This window comes from Pteronotus mesoamericanus, unplaced genomic scaffold (assembly GCF_021234165.1).
Source record: "Pteronotus mesoamericanus isolate MK-2021 breed Mesoamerican mustached bat unplaced genomic scaffold, CSHL_Meso_final scaffold_54, whole genome shotgun sequence".
Taxonomy (NCBI): Eukaryota; Metazoa; Chordata; class Mammalia; order Chiroptera; family Mormoopidae; genus Pteronotus; species Pteronotus mesoamericanus.
In genome coordinates this window covers 98,090-118,489 of record NW_026555321.1, presented here as the reverse complement: position 1 = coordinate 118,489, position 20,400 = coordinate 98,090, and the positions used below count along the sequence as shown (strand labels likewise).

Sequence of the window (20,400 nt, the reverse complement as noted above, 5' to 3'; positions counted from 1 at the left end):
GGCTGGGCCTATCTTGGCCATTATATTCCTGGCAACAGGAAATATGCCAATGAAATATGATGCAATCAATTAGTGTACTGAGCAAATGGGCCCATGAAGAGAGAAGATACTCTCTTGCAACTTACTTCCTGTAACTCACTTGCAGATTTCTGCTGGAAAGGAGGGGGAGTGCTTACTGCAACACTCTCTGCCTCCTCCACACCTTGGTCTTCCCCATTCTTGCCCCGGGGCGCCCGGTCCTTATCCACCCAATCCTACCCAGGTTCCAAAGTCTAACTCCAATACCATCTCCCTATAAATGATATTGTAAGCTTCTCTGTACAAAGGGCACTAAACAAATACTTGTAACTAAAGTTCATCTCCTTAGAAAGTAAAGCACGTACACTGAGAAAAGGTAATAGGTCTTTGATATTAATTCATAGTTTATAGAGTAAGTCATTTATGATATTTATGATAGATGTGGGAACAGTGAATTTTGTGTGTCCACCCGACTGGGTCACAGCATACGTGGTCATTTGGTCACATATTATTCCGGGTGTGTCTCCAGGGGTGTTTCTGGATGAGACTAACGTTTGAGTCAGTAGACTAAGTAAAGCAGACTGATCTCCCTGATGTGCGTGGACCTCATCAACTAAACTGGAGACCTAAATGGAACAGAAAGGCTGAGTAAGAGGGAGCTCCTCCTGCTCCGCCTGCCTTCAGCTGGGACATCGGTTTTTTGCTGCCTTTGGACTTGAATTGAACATCAGCTTTTCTGGGGCGCCCAGGCCGTCAGCTTTCCGACCGGTACTCACACCACCAGCTCTCCCGAGTCTCCAGCTTGCTGACTGCAGACCTTAGGACTTCTCAGCCGCCAGCGTCACGGGAGGCAGTTCCTCACCATGAATCTCTTTCTCTCTCTATGTGTGCATCCTATTTGTTCTCTTTCTCTGAGAACCATAATTAATATTTTAATGAAATATTTATTCTTACGACTGAGTTTTCATTCATACCACACAACAGTCCCGAGGAGCACACAGGACACAGGTATCACATGGTATTTAACGAGGTTAAATGGTCATTCCTTAAAATTTTGCAAGAGCTACTAGAAAAGACATCCATCCACTCATTCTTCAGGATCAGCACCTGGGAGCCATTTACCAACAAGAAAGAGCATTTCTGAAAACAAAGACCGGCAGGTGGAGGCAGAGCAGACAGGAAGTGAGACAAACACAAGCCCCCAGCTCTGCCGGAATAAACCCAACCCCCGAGTCCAGCTTCATCTGACGGCCGCACAAGTCCTGGGCTTCTCAGCTGTGTGGACAACCAATTATTTTCCGAGTTATTGTTGACTTGTTATTTGCAATTAAAACACTCTTTTAACTAATAAAACCCTTTCATGTAAAAACTGGGGGCGGGGGGCGGGGAGGGTCATGGGGAAGGCGGGAAAAGACAGTTAGCTAGGCTTTATCCAAAGTGTTAAGGTCAAAAGAAGATTAAAACATTAACAAAATAAAAAGTACTGACACCAGTATGTCTACAGTAGCCCCCTGAGCCACAGTTTCGCTTTCTGCAATTTCAGTCTCCTGTGGTCAACTGCAGCCTGTAACACAAGATGAAAAATTCTGGAAACGGTACAGAAGTTTTAATTTGTGTGTTGTCTGAGTAGCATAATGAAATCTTGCACCATCCTACTATGTCCTGCCCGAGGCGTGAACCGCCCTTTGTCCAGCATATCCATCCTGTAGAGTCTACCCACCTACTAGTCCTTAGTAGCCGACTCTGACATAAGATTGACTGTCTCAGTACCACAGTGCTTGTGCTCAAATACCTCTTATTTTACTAATAATGGCCCCAAAATGCAAGAGTGGTGCTGCTGGCGATTCAGACACGCCAAAGCAAAGACGTAAAGTGCTTCCTTTAAGTATGAAAAAGGGAAAAGTTCTCAACTTTATAAGGAAAGACAAAAAATTGTTTGCTGTGGTTGCTGAGATCTATGGTAAGAACAAATCTTCTATCCGTGAAATTGGAAAGAAGGAAAAAAAATTCATGCTCGTTTTTGCTATCATATTTCAAGCTACAAAAGTTATAGCCACAGTGCATGGTAAGTGCTTAGGGAAGAGGGAAGAGGCATTAAATTTGGGGGAGGAAGACATGAAGAGAAAACATGTTCCAACTGATGTTGCACCAGAAAGTATTGAGTCTGTATCAGCAAGGGAGCCCCTGAAATGAATGACCCCAAGCCGGTTACTGCAAGTAGAGGGTCGTTATGCAGATACAGGAATAGGTTTGGACTGAAAAATATAACAGTTACTGGAGAGGCTGCATCTGTCGACAGAGAAGCTACGGCCACGCCGCCGGCAGAGCTGAAGCGGATTAGCGTTCAGGGCCGTCCTCCGTTGCAGGCATCTACTGGGGGTCTTGGAACACATCTCCTGCTGATGAGGGGGGATACCACACTTGCCAAACTGAAGCAGATGCCATGTAGCTCCTGCAAACTCTAGAAACTTCATAATTTTAAGACATTATATTTACATACTCAGGGAAGAACATGAGTTTTTCATTATTAGTGCTTCTAAACTTACAATTACCGAGAGTCAACTTCAAAGACCAAACTTCTTGCCAAGGTTTCCAAGAGTCAAGGTTAAATGAACGCATTATTTATCTTTCATTTCTTTAAATGTGTACATAACGCTCATTGAGCCCTTACCTTATGTGCCAGGTAAGCACAATCAGCATCACACATTTAAGGGCCACCTCACTTCTGTGAAGTATGTGCTATTGCTATCATTGCACCATTAAAATCTTCATTTCAAAGGATAATAGGAGAGATTATAATAGTGGCGCGAATGACAATCGCCGTAGCGCTAAACATCTGCCAAGAGCGCACTTGACCTGCACTTCACGTCGGAGTCAGCCCGCAGTTTTGCAAACACACCGCGCCGCAGCCCAGCAGCGCCCAGGCTGTTGCCCACAATGTATTCCAAGCCGCTTCTAAAACCCTGACGTCATCGACACTAGGTTTACAATTTTATTTTCCTCTTTCCAGAGGAAAGTTTCCTCAACTCTAGAAACGGTAAAGATGCACAATAAAGGAAATGTGTATTATTTATTCCAACACAAATAAAACAAACACCCAACTGTAGATTTAATCTTTCATTTTACAAACTGTTTCAAAAGTGGGCGAACTTCAGATAAGGAGAAATTTTATTTCGAATTCGCACGCATGTTAACAGCTATTACTATACTGTGAAGTCCTGCTGGAGGAAGTCCTGGCCCTTCTGTGGGGGGACATCTCAGGTCCTGAAAGATGCTTCTCTACAAGCTGTTGGATAGTTGGCATCTAAAATGCACCTTTTAAAAATCACATTTTGCACAAAACCCCATTGTTAGGCATCCTATTGTCAGAAAGCATACGATTATATATAGTTTAGAAGTGTCAGATGGCACCGAAAGCGTGAATTAATCCCATGACATAAGGTTCAAAGCTCTATATTTACCCGCATCGGTACAAAGCACACACACATCCAGCCATGGGGGTCCACTCTGAGAGACGCGTCAGCAGGTGATTTCGTCACTGAGTGAACATCAGAGGATGCGCCTCCACAAACGGGGACGGCCTGGCCTGCTGCCCGCCTCAGCTGCACGGGACAGCCCACGGCTCCCAGGCTGAAAGGCGTGCGCGTGTTACTGCACGGACATGACACTGGACCCCCCCGGTCGTCCTACCACGTGCTATGTCAGTGATGAAACAGAAAAAGATAACTTCTTTCTGTTAATTCATACATTACCTGTTCCACCAACCCCCCCCTCCCAAAAAAATCCTGTTTGTAACTAAACTTAATTTCCATTCCAGGAGTTTGGGAGGGAAGAAGATTTCCACCTCTATGATTTCTGAGTAGGGCCCAGAGAAGTCCTAATGTCATCTTTCAGGAATCTTATTTCAGTTGACTTTGAATAATAAACGTCACCCCAGGAGCCACAGACACCTTGAACTCTGCATAACCTCAGAGTCATGTGCCTGAGGAAAACAGAAGCAGCTTTAAATGGATATTTTGCAAGATGGACTGAGATTCTCCGGGTCCCTATGCAGGTAATAGTTACTGCTTCTGCTTCTAACCTCTCTTACAATGAGAGCCAAAGCATGCGGGCACGGGTACAAGGACACGGAGACCCCGACACCGGCACTGCGTCGAGTCCGACAGAAGCGTCCTGGACAGACTCCCCGCCTCCATGTGAGTGCAGAACATGGTACTTACTGGGGAAGTAAGACATCTCTAATGAGAACCAGAAGATTGCTGCCTGAATCGCCATTCGCCTCCTTCTTGCCATCCCCAGCCTCCTGGTTCACGAGCAGAGATGTGGTTTCCGAGAGCAGCCGCAAGCTGAAGAGTCTCCATTCCACTTGAAAAGAAAAGAATGCCGGGAACGTGACTGCGAGGAGACAGGAGGAAAACAGAGCGGTAACCGATGGAACTCTGGCTGAGGGGGTCACTTACCATTTTGGCTTTGAACCAAGGAGACCAAGGGTGGCAGGATATAATCCACAACCTAAAAGAAAAGAGTTAAAGACTTGGTTCAAATCTCTGCAAACACAAAACTGATAACAACCAGTATCTATGCTTTTTTCCCCACTGACAGAATCACTGTCAAAGGAGTGTGGGGAAAAAAATCAACAGCTAAATTTATCCTGGATTTTAAGTCTGCACGACATTTAATAAACCCTCAAGCTCACTTAACTCTGAAAAAGTTGTCAGGTCAAAATGACATTAGTATCATCAAAACAGTAATTAATCCAAACTTTCATGGTTCATGAAGGGAACTTTAGTATAGAATGCAAAATCTGACTGGCATGGGTTGACATTAAGCCATCAAATTAATATATATAAGTTGGTGATCATTATGTGAGGGTAAGATAAACAACGATCAAAATGTTGGGGAAAAAGGAAACATATAATCCTCATGTTTTGTCAAACACATCAAAGAACTATGACAGGTTAATCCTGGCTATCTTTAGAAACAAATTCAAAAGATGTAAATCTACTATACAAACCACCTCTATGATTTCGTAGTCATATCAGGCACAGAGCAATCACCTATGGTTTGAAACCTCCAAAATAACAAGTTTTCCCCCAAGTAAAAAAGGACAATGAAAAAAGGACAAATCCCTTTCACAGTCTAATTTTGATATCTCTTCTCTTATTTGATTAACTATTTTGGCAACAATAAAATTCCCGTTGTTTAAAACTGAATTTATTCCTAATCCTAAAGTGTATCTTTGTCGTCTCTACACTGATGAAAAGGCAGGAGAATGACCACAGCCCGACACCAGCACCTCGCACAGCGACGCCCTGCGCAGGCAAGCTCCCCCCACCTTACCAACCACATTAACAAGAGACGCCTGTGCAATAAATAACACAGGATCACAACTGAGAGAGCTGCAAGATGCAGGCTTTAAGGAGGAATTCTTACGGAAACCCAAAAACAGGAGGGGAGACAAAACAAGGACATTGGAGGGAATGTTAGTCTCTGAAACTTAAAGATACAGCAAACAGTAAACACAGCCTGGCTCAGGAGAACCAGCCAGATAAACATAAATTTCACACTAAAGGCTCATTTATCTCAGTCCATTTCATTAGGTTTGTTTCTGTATTGATTTAGGTGGAGCAATTCTGTAACAATTTCAGATGTATTTGGATTAAGCAAATGAGAAAATGTACTGACGTTGTTAGAAACCAGAATTTTGACAGAGGAGGAAGGGACACACAACTACGGAATTCGGGAAGGTAAGAGAGAACTATCTGGGGATGGGATAGATTTGAAGACACTGGTGTGGATTCATGATTCCAAAATATGTTACATGCATGTAACCTATATGATACATAAGCATGCATATGAGTGGGTTATATGTGTGTGTTCATATGTGTGTATGTGTATACACAGATTTTCCTGGAAGGGCCTAGAAGCTAAGAGATCTCAGGAGACAGAAGTACCCTTAGTGCCATGGCTGTGGTCTCTTAATGCCATTTCTCAGAAAGGGGTCCAGGGCTCCTCAGAGAAATGACTCATTCCAGGGCCAGGCCAAGGTAACTTAACAAGCTGAGGCAAGAATAGCTCGTTGTGCCAGAAAGTAAAGTATAGCTCAAAAAAGTATCAGGGTATGTCACAAGGGCACATGAGCCAACTTGAAAGGGTTTACCCTGGCCAAACCTGATGTAACTGGAGCACAAAATGATAAAAATAGGAATCGGTGGTAGAATGTTGATAGATGCCCATGTACCAGTCCTGGAAACCTGTTGATTTGTTGCCTTACACAGTGAAAGGGATTTTGCGGATGTGATTAACTTAAAATTTTTGAGATGGGTGTTCATCTGGATTATACTGGCGGGCCCAATGTAATAGCGATAGTCTTTATAAGAAAGAGACAGGAGGGTCAGCGTCAGAAAAGGAGACATGACAACACAAGCAGAAGTCAGAGAGAGAGATCTGAAGATGCTATGCTGCCGGCTCTGAACACGGAGGAAGGGGCCATGAGCCCAGGAATGATGGCAGCCCCTAGACGCCAGGAAAGGCAAGGAATCAGCTTTTCCCCTTCGGGCCTTCAAAAAGTGCACAGGTGCGCTGGCATGCTCGTTTTAGCTCCAAGGGCCCATTTTGTGCTTCTTACCTCTAGAGCTGTATGACAATAAATTTGTGTTGTTTCAAAGCACTAAATTTGTGGCAATTTGTTACAGCAGCTACAGAAAACACACAGAATACCAGTCCATACCAATGATCAATTGATTGATAGATACACTAATTCATAGCAGTTAACTTTGGAAAAAAAAAAAAAAAAACAAAAAAAACCTTACATTTACCAAGCTCTAAATACTTTTTCTTATTAAAAATATTTTCATATTTATGTAGGCTTTTAAATATAACATGCATACACAAAGGTATACTAACCTAAGTATATATATCTCAGTTAACTTTCACAATATGAACACTCTCATGTAACTAGCACTCAGATTTGAGAGAGAAAGAAAGGAAGAAAGGAAGGAAAGAGAGGGGAGGGGAGGGGAAAGAGGAAAAAGGAGAGGAAAGGAAAAAGCATTACCAGGACATTACAAAGCCCCCTCGCGGCCCATTCCAGTCACTACCTGCCTGAAGGATAACCACTCTCCTGACTTGTAATAGATTAGTTTTGTCTCTTTTAAACTTAATACGAGTTTTGTTATCTTTGTTGTCTTTGTCTCAGTATTAGATTTGTGAATTTAACCATGTTCTTAAGTGTAACTGTAGATCATTCATTTTCTTTGCTGCACTGTATTCCAGCATGTGACTAAATCATAATTTACTTATCTGTTAGGTTGTTGGTGGGCATTTATATAGTCTCCCATTGGGGGCTAGGAACGAGCCCCATTGTGTATGTATTTTGGTGAACATATGTTCACATTTCTATTGAATGTGTATTTAGAGGTGGAATTGCTGAGTCATGGTATGTCATATATTAAGCTTCAGTAGCTACTACCAAACAGTTTCCCAAAGCTGGTGGGCCCGCTTACTCCCACTAGAAGTCTCTGGGAGTTCCATTTGCTCTACATCCTTGCCAACTCTTAGTATTAGCTCAAAATTTTGGTTTAATTAAAGTTAAATTACTCAGTATCTATTAACCTCCAGCCTTTAGTTTTAAAAACTCACAAAAGGAAAGGCTCTTCATAAAAAAGATATTATGACTTAGCTTATTCTTTTAAGTTAAAGAAATTGAAATATATTTTTAGGTGACTTATGTATATTATTACCAGAATTTTCTAATAAAGAATAACCTTTATTTTTCCATTTCCTATTATAACATACATTGAAACCACCATGAACGGAACAAATTCTCTGCACTCATCCAGTTATTCTCGTATTTCTAACTTTTCTGTAGGCCACACTGATAGTTTCCAACTCTGAAGCACTAAATAGTTTAAACTCTGGGAAAAATCTCAGTTAAGCACTTATGCTCAGCAAGAAGTAAAGGTACATAACCACTTCCATATAATCAAGTATTGATCAGCAACCTTGAGCATAGGTTGTGCTAACATTTCAAACAATGTTATGCTCCTTGGGGTGCTGAATCTTCAGTTTCATGTATTCCAGTTACGATCAAGAAGCAGTAATTAGAGGGTTTCCCATGAGTTATTGCATTAAAAAATACTTTTAGAGAGCCCACGAGTTGCCATGATACCGCTCCTATCATAATACACACTATAGTTTCTATGATTATTATGGTAGCCTTTCATGATTAGAAAATAAACTATTAAATGGGAAGGCAGAGACAAACGTATTTGAAAAAATAAATTAATTAATTTAAAAAATGTCTACTTAAATGTAAGCACAGATATTTTATAACTACTGGATCACAAAACATTATCCATTGGATTATTGTTCATTAGAGAAGAATCAGTAAGCAACATTTAAGCAAGTACTATCTCGATGGAAGACTGACATTACCCAGAAGGTGACCACAATAAACAGGGTTTCTGCTAAGAGTGGGTACTATTTGAATTAACTCTCTCACTAAAAGCAATAAAAAAATGCCAGATAAAATATAAAATAACAAAACCTTAAAAATACTTACGATCCGAAAAGATACTGAGGGAACTTTCAGATCAGTTTCTGAATGAAAGCCTTAACTAGAGAGCTGAGCAGAACACAACCCTCAGAATGAGCATTTGTATCCAATGATCTTAGCACCATTCATTGACTATCCTGGAGGCGCTTACCAATAATACAAACCCCAGGCTCCAGAAGGGCCCACTGGGGCGAGAGACAGCGATGTGGGCGCGGGTCTCTCCAGCACGCAGTTTCATGAGTCTCCTACATATAACAATGTATGTTATAATTTCTTATAACAGGGGACACAGGGGAGCTGGACACAGGGGAGCGGGGATTACACGCTCAGGGTAAGGGCAACCAGAACCAGTCACCGACCCCTCGACATACACTCCCACTCCTGGGAAATGCTGAGAAGGCTGCCCTGGGAAGCTATGACCTCAGATGCTAGTCTTAGGGATTTGCAAAATGGGCACCGATGACCTTAGCCTAGGACAGCCCTGACTGACAGAGCCCCAGATGAATACAAAGCCGAAGCCTCATGGAGGAGGGAACAGGCACACTAGGCTTCAGGGAGTGCCTAGGACCAAGCAGTAAGCACTAGTAAGGTCTCCAAGAACACAAGCTGACTTAGACAGGAGCAAGTTATAACAGACACCACAATACATCAGTCTGCTGATACTGGAATTATCATACACATAAAACAACAAAATCTTACAGGTGTGAATGAATAAATCACCAACGGGGAAATACGTACAGGGAACGCCAAAAAAGCAATACAGCAGACTGAAAAAAACAGACTTCTACACATGAAAAAATAACTCAATGGCTATATTTAGTATCAAACTGGAGGACAGAGAAGACAGAAACAGAATTATCCAGAATAAAAACAAATTTATCCAGAATATAACCCTGAGTGAGATAAAAGGTGGGATATATAGAAAATACAGTGAAAAAGTTCAATGTACCTGTGATCTGAGTTGCTGAAGGAGACAAAGCAAAGAGAATAAGTGGAGAGATAGCTGAGAATTTTCCAGAAATTATGAAAAAAAGACAATCCACAGACTCAAGAGGCACAAAGAATCCTAATCAGGATAAATAAAAGGTTACATTTAGTTAAATCATAGTGCGTCTATAGAAAACTAAAGAACCTCCCCATTCGCCCCTCCAAAAAAGTCTTAAAAGGAGAAAAAAAGAATTATTTTCACAGGGAAAAAAAAAAACCACCAACAGCTACACTCTCAAAGGCTATAATGTAGGACATAGGGCAAGGAAATAATATCTTCATAGTACTAAACAGTAACAAAAATAACTGCTAGCCTAGAATTTAATACCCAGAAAAAATTTCCTTCAAGAAACAGTGACTTTATCAAAGAGTTTGCCACCAGCATACCCAAGCTAAGAAAAACAGGGAAGAAATCGACTGGCTCTTTGATAAAGTTAATGAAACTAAAAATAACATCTGGTTAGATTGATCAAGGAAAAAAAAAGAACAACAATAAGTGGCAAAAATTGTAAAGGATATATTATTAGATTATAAAGACTAAAAAGATGGCAAGAAAACATTATGAACTTCTTTATGCTAATGAATTTTAAAATTTAGATGAAAAATATAAAAAAATAAAGACTTCAATAAGCGCGTCATAAAAGAGCAGTCCCAAATGGTCAAAAAACATTTGAAAAACTACTCAGCCTCACTAACAGTCTGGATCATACAAAAATTTAAAACTAGGGTGAACTATTGCTATACTTGCATCCATTAGAAAGTGACATAGTGAGAGCTGGGAAGGAGGAGGAGACAGATACTGCACTGCCGGGGTCAGCGTGACCTGGCACCACCTCTTTGGAAAACACTAAGGTATTTTGTGCACAAGCTGAATTTACATATATCCTATAACCACAGATTCCACTCCTAAGTATGTACCCTAAAAGTAATGCATGTTTAAGCAGAGCAAAACACATAAACAAGAATATCCATAGCAATATTTGTAAATGCCAAAAACCAGAAACAACCTAATGTCTATCAAAAGTAAGTAAATTGTGATATACGCAAATACTGGTCCTCAGATCCCTACAATATACAGAATCCCCAAATAAATGAAAAGATGTATTTTTCAAAAGCTGCCAGGACTGACCGTAGAGCAATAGTCTTTCAATAAAACAGGATACTGTATTATTGCTTCAAAAACCGACAATGTGATCTTGATGAATTCTTCGGATGCCACCGGTCCTAAAAAGACAGTTAATTATTACCGGTGTTTATCTACATGTTCAAAATCGCAGTATCAAAGTACCTCAAATCAAAGATGTAAAATGTCCTAAGGTCTACTCACCTATGGCTCCTTCTATGTTAGTGTCTCCTGAGTCTACTGATTTAATATGACTCTATAAAAAATAAAAATATCAGTAAATGAAGACTTCAAAATAACTCTGAAATAAGATATAGATATTGTTTTGTCCCAAAACTGCCTACAGTGCTTAAGGAAGTAACTCATGAAAGGTATTAAATATTGTACTATATACATTTTATGAACACTATAATCATATTTTAAAATATGATCCTATGCAACACTATAATATACATTATAAACTACCATCATTTTTAAACATACAAATCACTATCAGTAAGATTTAATGTTGGAATAAATTAAATAGTAAGATAAGCGGAGAAAAGACAACCTGCAAGAGTGAAAATAATGCAACTGCTATGATACATAACCATTTCCAGTAGCAGCCCCACCGGCTCACACCCTCGGCAGTCATCGAGAACGGCGCCTGACCAGGTGAAACAGTTGACTCGAAGGAAGGTCAAGCCTGAGCCACCAAGAGGGCCAACTGCCTCATGAGGCAGCCCTTTAGTTCAAGGCCTGTCTTCAAACTTACCACTGTTCCCAGTCCCTCCTAGGCCCTTCTTACCCCAACCCAACTCCCTTATCCCACACACCACGCTCACGCTTCCTTGCGGGATGGTCCCTGACACTGTTTGGAAGGCAGGCCTGGGCAGCTTGAGCTCCCGGGGTGGCTGACAGTTCCAGACAAGAAGAGGCGCTCGCAAGCACGGCCCCCACGAAACCCGGACTGCCGGCCTGCAGGCCTGCACGGGCACAGCCCCGTGCTAGCAGAGCGCAGGGGCGCTGCAACGGAGTTCTTGCCCCTGCCTCACCGAACAACACACGTGCCCTATTTGGTACGGGGTAACAAAGAGCAAATAAAACATAAGATGGCCATGGAATAAAAAACAAATAAGCAATTAGCTTGGAGTGGAAAATGGGTCAACCATGGTCCAACGGTTTTTCTTAAAATATTTGATAACTATAAAAGAATATATATAACATACATCAAAGAACATACACATAGATTTTTTTTTGTTTTAAAGAACCAAGAAAATCCGGACACACACTACTCAAGTTAAGAACTAAGACATTCCCAATTCTTTGCACCAGCTGCCGCCTCCCGACCTGCCTGTCATCCCTCCAGAGATAATCACTATCAGAAATGTATCCTATTCCGGACATTTTAACATAGCTCTACCACACATAAACATTTGTCCCGAAATAGTATGTTGTTTGTTTGTGTGTTTGTGTATCCCTGAACGTTACTGATTATCAAACTTTATATGGTTCACACAAATGGGACAATATATTACCATCAAAATATGAAAAAAAAATTAAGATACAGGAAAATACTTAGGATACAACGTTAAATGGAAAAAATGTAAATTGACATATATATGTATCAGTACATGTCATATATAAATATACTACATGTATATATAGTTTTTCTACACACAAGTGCATAAAAGAAGAGAAAACAATACCAGGAAACAAAACTATTTTGACAATGGTTGTCTTTGAGTGTGGAGTTATGGATGATTTTATTTTCTTCAAATCTCACTATAATTTTCTACACTGTATTTTAAAAGCATACATTTTATAATTTAAGTACAAATTGCCTGCAAAATATGAGAAAATCTTAATATAAGACATGTGATCTTTGAAAACTAAAAATATGGAGCACTCTGAATTCCTATTTTTCAGTCTATAACTAAACAAACTGAAAAGACTAATAAAGAAATAATGCAGTAAATTTATAAAGCAATGTAAGCTTTTCATGCTAATTTGGGTAAAATAATTTCATAAAACTTTAAAATGAGCACATAATTTTTGCTTAATAAATATGAAGTTGATGCTGAATTAAAAATTCAGAGACATGTCTTTTGACTTAAAATCTACATAAATGTCTACAGATTACTAAGAAAGATAAGACTGAACAATGTCTACACCATGATCTTTCCCGTATAATTTTTAAAAGAAGACGTAGATAATACACAAATATATATGTGAACAACAATTTTGAGGAGGATAGCACAGGAAACCACTAGTAGAGGTTCCCTCTGGGGAGAGGAAATGCCATGCCTGAGTGATATCCTTTCATTTTCTGCCTTTCCAAACTGTTGGAATTTTCTATCGTGTAGTTATTTTTTTTCTTTTTAATGTCAATCAGGGTTATGTAGGCAGTGAAATTATAGGTTTCTCTTAACTCATTTTCTTCCTTATACTTCCCCTCTTTGATTTTCTAGAACCCCTACTTAATTGTTTCATTAATTTAGCAATTTTAACATCCTGATGCATATCATTTTTTTCACTTTTGGTGTCATAATAGGAATTAGTCAGGTGAGAATGAAGAAGACAGAGTGGGAGGCACTGGAGATCCAAGGAGAGAAAGGAACATGTGAGGGGTCACCCAGGTGAGCGTGAAGGGATGTAAAATAGGAAAATGAACTGGGTGTAACAGCAGACAGGGTGCACTGAGGTGAGCGGTTATGAAGTTAAAGTGACAGCAGTTACTTTCACGGTGTTTTTTTTCTACCCATACTCAGCCACTCAAAGCAGGGGCGGGGCAGGTAGAGAATTAACTGGAACCAGGATTAGGCTCTGCCAGAGGAGGACTATGGAGAAATAGACAGGAAACGAAGTTACAAGGGGACGCCAGGCAGTGAAGGTGGCTGGCCCGCTGAGGGACTCTAAACTGAGTGAAGACAAAAAGCAACTGTCAGGGCTTAAGAGGGCAGGATGGTGAGTGGTAAGTGGAAAGACCAACTTGAGTCTCCGAGGAATGAAAGGACTGTTGCAGATGGAGAGCAGAGGAAGTGAGTTGAACACCAGGGGTGGTCGCCAGACAGTGTGATGTGGAAAAGAAGTTCATCAGTACAGGCAGCTGTGGGAGGGAAGACACGCTCATGGGGAGAGAGGTGGCTGACGGCTGAGGAGCTGAGAGCGGGGGTGTTGGAAGGACTCTCTGTAGGGATATCCGATTCTCCAAGAATGGGAACAGGAGCCCCATGGACAGACTGACGGTGAGCCCAGGGAAGAAAGACTTGGAGGAACGCAGGGCAATGACCCTGAAATCTGTAGATGATCACAGCGCAGCGGGTAGCACAGGCTATCTTCTGATGGTGCCAGCTTCCAAACTGAGAATGTTAGCAGAGGAGCTAAGGGGATGAACACCCACCGCACACATGGGCTCGTTGAGGGAGGGAGTGCGGGGAAGAAAATGGCGCCATCCAAAGTGAAAATGGAAAGCTGTGCCTTGGGGGCGGGCCCATGCTATTCAGAACCATTCAGAACTACTTCCAAGAAGCTGAAATTAAGTTCCTACGGCGAATTGGGTATATAAATTCAAGGTTTGTAGATACGGGAGAAAAACTCAACATGAACACTTGTGTGGCCGTGAATAAAAATATAGTATATTTTTTAAAATAGAAAGAGTGCACTCTCTCTGCTTTATTTACTACAATTGAAGTCAAAGTCAACCAACAAAGCAACATTCACTTAGAGTAAAAATCTGCAAAGGGCAGGAAGTATGTCTTTTCTTTTAATAACTATCTCAGTGCCCAGAGTAAGTAAAGATTCATGAACGATGGAGGTTATAATTATATTCTTATATGAGGATCTATTAGGACAATTTTACCATTTCTTTTGTTCCTCTTTTATTTGAAAATTTGAATTGTGATGAATTTTTGTAGATAACTATAACCACCACATAACCATCACACTTTTAAAAACTAATGAGGCCTGAACTTAAGAACAAACACAAAAATAGTTCTCTTCCTCAGCTCATTAATCAAGAGCATTTTCAAAAGGACACAAGAAACATGGTGCACATTAGGTTAACACATATCATGAGATCCTGAACACACTTTCTCAATGTCATCACTTCCTGTCCCCAACCCCATTCAATGGAGGCCCAAAGCGCTGCAGTATTCACCACAGAACGTCCCACCAGACTTGCGCAGATGCTCTGCCGCTAAAAGTATCCATAGATCCTTATTTCACGGGGTGGGGGGAGACACCGGTATGAGGACACGCTGCCTCTGCCAATAAAAAGTGACAACACCTATTACCCACTGTATACTCCTCTTCGGCCTGGAGCCTTTGAAAGCTCAATAGTGGTTCACAAGTACCCTACCACTTTGTTTCCAAATACTAGCCTCTTTAAAATATAAGAAGGCCAAAATTTTCTTTTTTCTTGTGGGGGAGAGGGGAGTTAATTTCTATACTCATGCCTCCATCTATAAGAAATATCCTCAATTTTTTTTACCTAAAAAATAAAAGATGTCTATAGGTCAAAGAAGCAAACCACACCCTGGTGCCAGTCTAGAAAAGGAAGCCAATGGGAAGCATGATTTCAAAGCCCCCCACCCCAGCCTGCTTCCTGAGGACTCTTCTAATGAGCGCTGACCGCACTAACCATGCCTGCTGTCCCTACGCCCACCTGACACAGGCCAACAGCTCCTGCAGGGCTGCTTGACCAGAAGCTCAAGAAGGTCTTGGCAGCAAGTCACTGCTACTGGATATAGCTACTAAAGGTGGACCAACCTTGAATCCTTGGAATGAAGACATTTTTTAAATATAAAAAGACAATAAACCTGCCGTAGTATATAGTAGCTACTCAAAAGAAAAATCTTAGAAAATACACAAATGTTATTTATCTCCAGATAAACCAGAAAGGCTTTCTAAACACCAGCATCTACATATCAATGGAGCACGCCCCCAGGACAGAGATGCACGGTGCTCTGCATAGTGTCCCAAGGTCATTCTATGGATTGCTGTACGGAACATTTACAGCTGTGCAGCCCAAAACAAAACAAGAACAAAACCTCTCAAACAAGTTTAGGAAATTGCATTTAAGTAAAATTAAAAAGAATTCTCTTAAAGCAGAAAACTCAAGAGGCTACAGTTGGCAAACCTGCGTTGCAAATTTCTAAGAGGCTGCAGAATGCTGGAGAGCTGACTGTGCCTCATCGCATCAGTAGGGCGCTACTGACCTGAGTGATATCTTTGGTCCCTTCTGGACAGATTATAAATCTACTCACAGAAGCAACTCCCAACCTTCAAGAGTTCATAACAACGTGCACAAAAACTGTTTGGATGACTAAACCCAGGTCCTTAATTTTAGTCACTACTTCTCTGCCTTTTATTAGTATTTTATCAGCCATCGACACTGAGTATAAGAAAAATGAAAAACGACTAGGGCCAAATAACAGATGTGATCAGAAAAACATCAAAAATTCTGGAGATGGCCATGATTCCAACCAGGAAAATCACCTGTTGAGAGCTAAAAGACCTAAACTCCCTCCACTTGAGTGACATTACAGGGGAAAAAGCAGAGAAACACTTTCCCATGTCATGATTATCTTCGAACCAGGTCAGTCACTTTCCATTCCCTAAAAGGGCCCGTGTGAAGAAGTCCCCACCGAATACCCCTCAGGCCTCACAGAGCACGCCCACTCCTGGGACAGGGCGAGGAGACCCTTCCTCGGTGTGGCCCCCTCCCTTGTCCTGAATCACACGGGGCAGACGAGTTGTCCCTAAAACGTACGTGTGTAATTGCTGAAAGTTCATAAAGACCTTTATGTTGGAGACACTTGGTAGTTTCTTGAAAACCCAAAGTGTACTCAGTTAACGTAGGCAGAGAAAAGTTCTAGGCGTGAGAAATAACAGAATGAACACAGGACAACCATACCTGTCCCAAGCAAACCCTGTGCCAGAATATTCCAAGGTGGGCTCCACAAGCAAAATTACTATTTTCAGGCCCTGATAGGTAGTGCAATGGAATTATAAATATAGACCTCGGTCATGCTAAAATGATACCCACTTCGTACTGAAAAGCAGACTGAAAAGCAAATTAAAGAAGATGGTAAACAAAATTCTAATAATTTGCAAACTCATGAATGTGTAGCAAAAATTAGGTACTTTGTAGAATTTGGATTCAAGGGACTAGGGTGATAAAGATTTAAAACTGAGTACAGAAGGGCCCCCGCTGGACTGCCTGAGCTCACTCTTTACTGCAGGTCGGTGACCTGCTCTCAGCATTTGTATTTCAAAACATTGTTCCTCACCCTGTGACGAACCTTCTAAAGAACTACATTCTCGCTTGTGGGTGACAATCACTCTTTTCTATTCCAAAATAACAGTAACATTGAGATGTTTGCTTCATCTTAACTAGATACCTCTGCGGCATTTTGAAAGTCTCCCTTCAGTGTTTATTATAAACACCAAAGTAAGACTGGAGATGCTGCATGACAAATGTCTTAGCTTTCCCTTTGAATAGCTTCCCATGTTATCAATGATACATAGTGTAACTATGCCAGGCAAGGGGAAAAGGTGACATAATTCATGAGCTTCGATTGGAACAAAAAGACTATTTTTTTCCTGAACAAAAACTGGAATGAAAGATAGCACAATGATTTGTTCCCACCTCATCAAAATTAAATTAAAAAAAAAAAAGTTAAAGTGAGCTTTACTTACAGAAATGCCATTGTATTAAGAGACTGCATATAAGTGGACAATGTAAGCCAAGGAAATAATGATGATAATATATTCCCAGCACTCCATTTTCACCAGTTTTATTATTTTAAATTTTTTCATGACGTTTAATACCAAAATCGATAACAGAGTTTTCTATGGACTTATTTACCCTACTTGGGTCTGTCTGTGAACAAAATACATTATCAGGAGAAAATGTATTTTTGTCCAAATGTCAAATTTTATTACAGTCAACAGATAAAAATATAAAAAGGTCACTTCCCTAGAGACAAATAAATACCACAAGAACTTTTAAATTACTTCATTCTGACACCAAATTCCACAAACAGCAGAGACAGCCACATATTTATTAGGAACATGAAGAATTCAGTGTTACTCACAAGAATAGTTCCATAACTGAAAAGGAACTCTTCTGTGACAACTTGAGGTCGAAATACCTGTGTGATGAGAGTTTCCATAGATTAAATCCTGAAAGCCACGTACAAGGGGAAAAAAAAAAATGGAATATGTTTTGTCTGAGCTGGCATGTCGCAGCTCCAGTTTACAAAGAAGGGAGTCACAATTCCATTATTCTTCTCTCACTAAGATCATACCTGAGAGGTGACGAGGTGAAGCACTATGGGCATCAGGGGGAGACACATCTTCAGCTGCTTCGCTTGGACGGTCGATGGGTGTTTACGACCAGACACGTTAGCCAAGGCGTTGAGAACGTCACCTGCAGAGCACAGCCCCGAGTGCACAGGAAGGTTAAAGACCACAAACACTTAGGGACCCCTGGTCATTGCTGGAGACCCAGTGGGATTGCCCAGGGAATGACTCTCCACATAAGTGAAGTGGACAGAAGCTGTGTTATTTACTCACATATATTGAGACTATAACAAAATGCTGTGGCTTTGGGGACAGAATGGATGTAAACGCAACCTCTCATCTAGAAATTTAACATCGAATGTATAAATAGTATGGTAGACTGGTGGTTTTAGAAATAATTTTTCTTCTCTTTTATTTTGTATTTTCCAGATGTCAAGCATAAGCACCTATTATTTGGTGAAGAGAAAAATATTAAAAATGGTAAGTGAACAGATTACAGATCACAATTTTTAATAATGGAATAGATGGAAATAAAAACTGATTGATTCAGAAAACTTCTCATTGGATGATAAATCCAATAATAAATAAAACTTGTGTCGTGGATATTTGAATCTTATCCTTGAACAGAATGCGTCTAGTAAAAAGAAACTCAACTACCAATTAACCAGATGGATCATGGTCTTCAGACTGAAGATTAAAGAAAGGTTATGATCTAAAATAAAGGGTGGAAAGAAAGGGACAGGACTAGTCAAAGAGCACGTGTGATGACCCACCGACACGGGCAACAGGGTGGGGACTGTCTCTGGGAGCGGGGGGCGGGGGGTGGGACGGGCGGAGGAGGGCAAACGGGGAAACTGGGGCAGCTGTAACAGAAGAACAGTTTTTAAAAATGATTAATAAAAAAAATAAATAAGTAAATCTTGAAATGCTCTTTTTTCAGTCACTAAGAAGCAAAAAGATCTCCCACAGCATCAGTAAGAAGCTAAAAGACACGGCAGTCAGCCATGGAGATATTTTCATTACTCTGATTTACTGTTATGAATTTCAGGGTCTCAGTACACTTTACTATAATGCATTGAATCAATTTAACGTCTGAAACATTTCTGGTTTAATGTTACATCTGCTGAAAAAGCACAGAATGGGATTTAGACTAAAAGTACACATGCCTTGGATTATTTTAATTTCTTGGGTAATAAACAGCCTTTACAGATCTTTATTAGGTATTTTTATTTTAAATTTTTCAAACCAAATAAACTGCCAAACTATCATCAGAAGTCTTCAATATTAAATAGTAATGTTTATGCATCTTTAAATTCTTTTAACAATAAATAAATTTGTGGCTCCCCTCTGAAGGGAAAATGTTTATCCAAAATTAAGCAGAGGGAACTCTTGAGACAAGTACCCAAAATAAATAGCGTAAGGCCAGTTTTAAGTAATTAAAATGCTTTGCTTTTATTACTTTTCCAAAATCACCAGTTTACCACAGATGACACCTGAACATCGCCTTTAGCCTGCTTGTTACCTCAACCCTGTCACTGATGCAAAATCCCTAAGAAAACAGACGGGGCACATCAGAATCTTGAAACTACACATTCAAGAAAAAGTGTCACTGCACTCGCCTGCAATAATAAGCCAGCGAGAATACAACAGAGGCAATGCCTGAAAGCCACGTCATGGGAAGGCAAGGGGCCTGAGGACAAGATTGCCATTTACCCAGGACCCGCGGCAGTTCCTGTGTGACGTGACGGATGAGAAGGCCCAGGCATCTGGACAGGTACTCATTGCCGCTCTGCTGCTCCTTGCCTGGAGTGGTCTTCCTGCTGTCTCTCTCAATGTACATCACCATTCTGCATACAGAAAAGTGCAACAGATTACCCCCCATGATAAAAGAGTTGATAGCCTCTGTCTGAAAATGCCACCGAGGCAAGTGTTTCCAGGGGGCACAGACTCAATCACGTTGGCATTTAGATTTGGAGCAACTTGTCAGGTACAGTCCATTTTTGCCTCAGAAAAATCCAAACATTTATGCAGAAGGAAAAGAAGACAATTGATATCTCTGCCAGTGTAATATAAAATAGCGCCCTTGGCCAATGAAAGACACCACGTTCCCCAGATGATGGTAAAAGGCAAACAAAGGCATCTGGAGAAAAGAGGGGTTCGTGGTGTTCCAAAGATTCATGAAACCACAAGTTGTCTGTACTTCGTCGTCATTAGCATTCAACTTGCTCAGAACCTCAGGCCGGCGAGATAACCCCAGTTCCTCTAGGAAATCGTGTATACATATCCAAAGAAAGAGCTTCATTCCAACACTGGAGTCACATGCCCTTTTGTCCGGTAGTTTTATGACTGATATCTGTCTTTTAAGAAACTTATTTCTTCTCCAAATCACTGGCATTCATTTACCATCAATTTCTGAACCAACTGTTTC

General features: G+C 40.7%; 1 protein-coding gene across 1 annotated transcript in view; it reads right to left on the bottom strand.

The window, feature by feature from the left end:
• The window catches only part of ULK4 (unc-51 like kinase 4), a 233,621-nt gene that overhangs the window by 115,775 nt on the left and 97,446 nt on the right, over positions 1 to 20,400 (bottom strand). The window contains exons 23-29 of the mRNA XM_054595876.1: positions 19,686 to 19,819; positions 17,978 to 18,099; positions 17,765 to 17,821; positions 10,890 to 10,941; positions 10,692 to 10,786; positions 4,479 to 4,530; positions 4,239 to 4,383 (exon numbers count right to left, since the gene is read on the bottom strand). Of these exons, the coding sequence (XP_054451851.1) occupies positions 4,239 to 4,383; positions 4,479 to 4,530; positions 10,692 to 10,786; positions 10,890 to 10,941; positions 17,765 to 17,821; positions 17,978 to 18,099; positions 19,686 to 19,819 (657 nt within the window). The remainder of the gene's footprint in view (positions 1 to 4,238; positions 4,384 to 4,478; positions 4,531 to 10,691; positions 10,787 to 10,889; positions 10,942 to 17,764; positions 17,822 to 17,977; positions 18,100 to 19,685; positions 19,820 to 20,400) is intronic.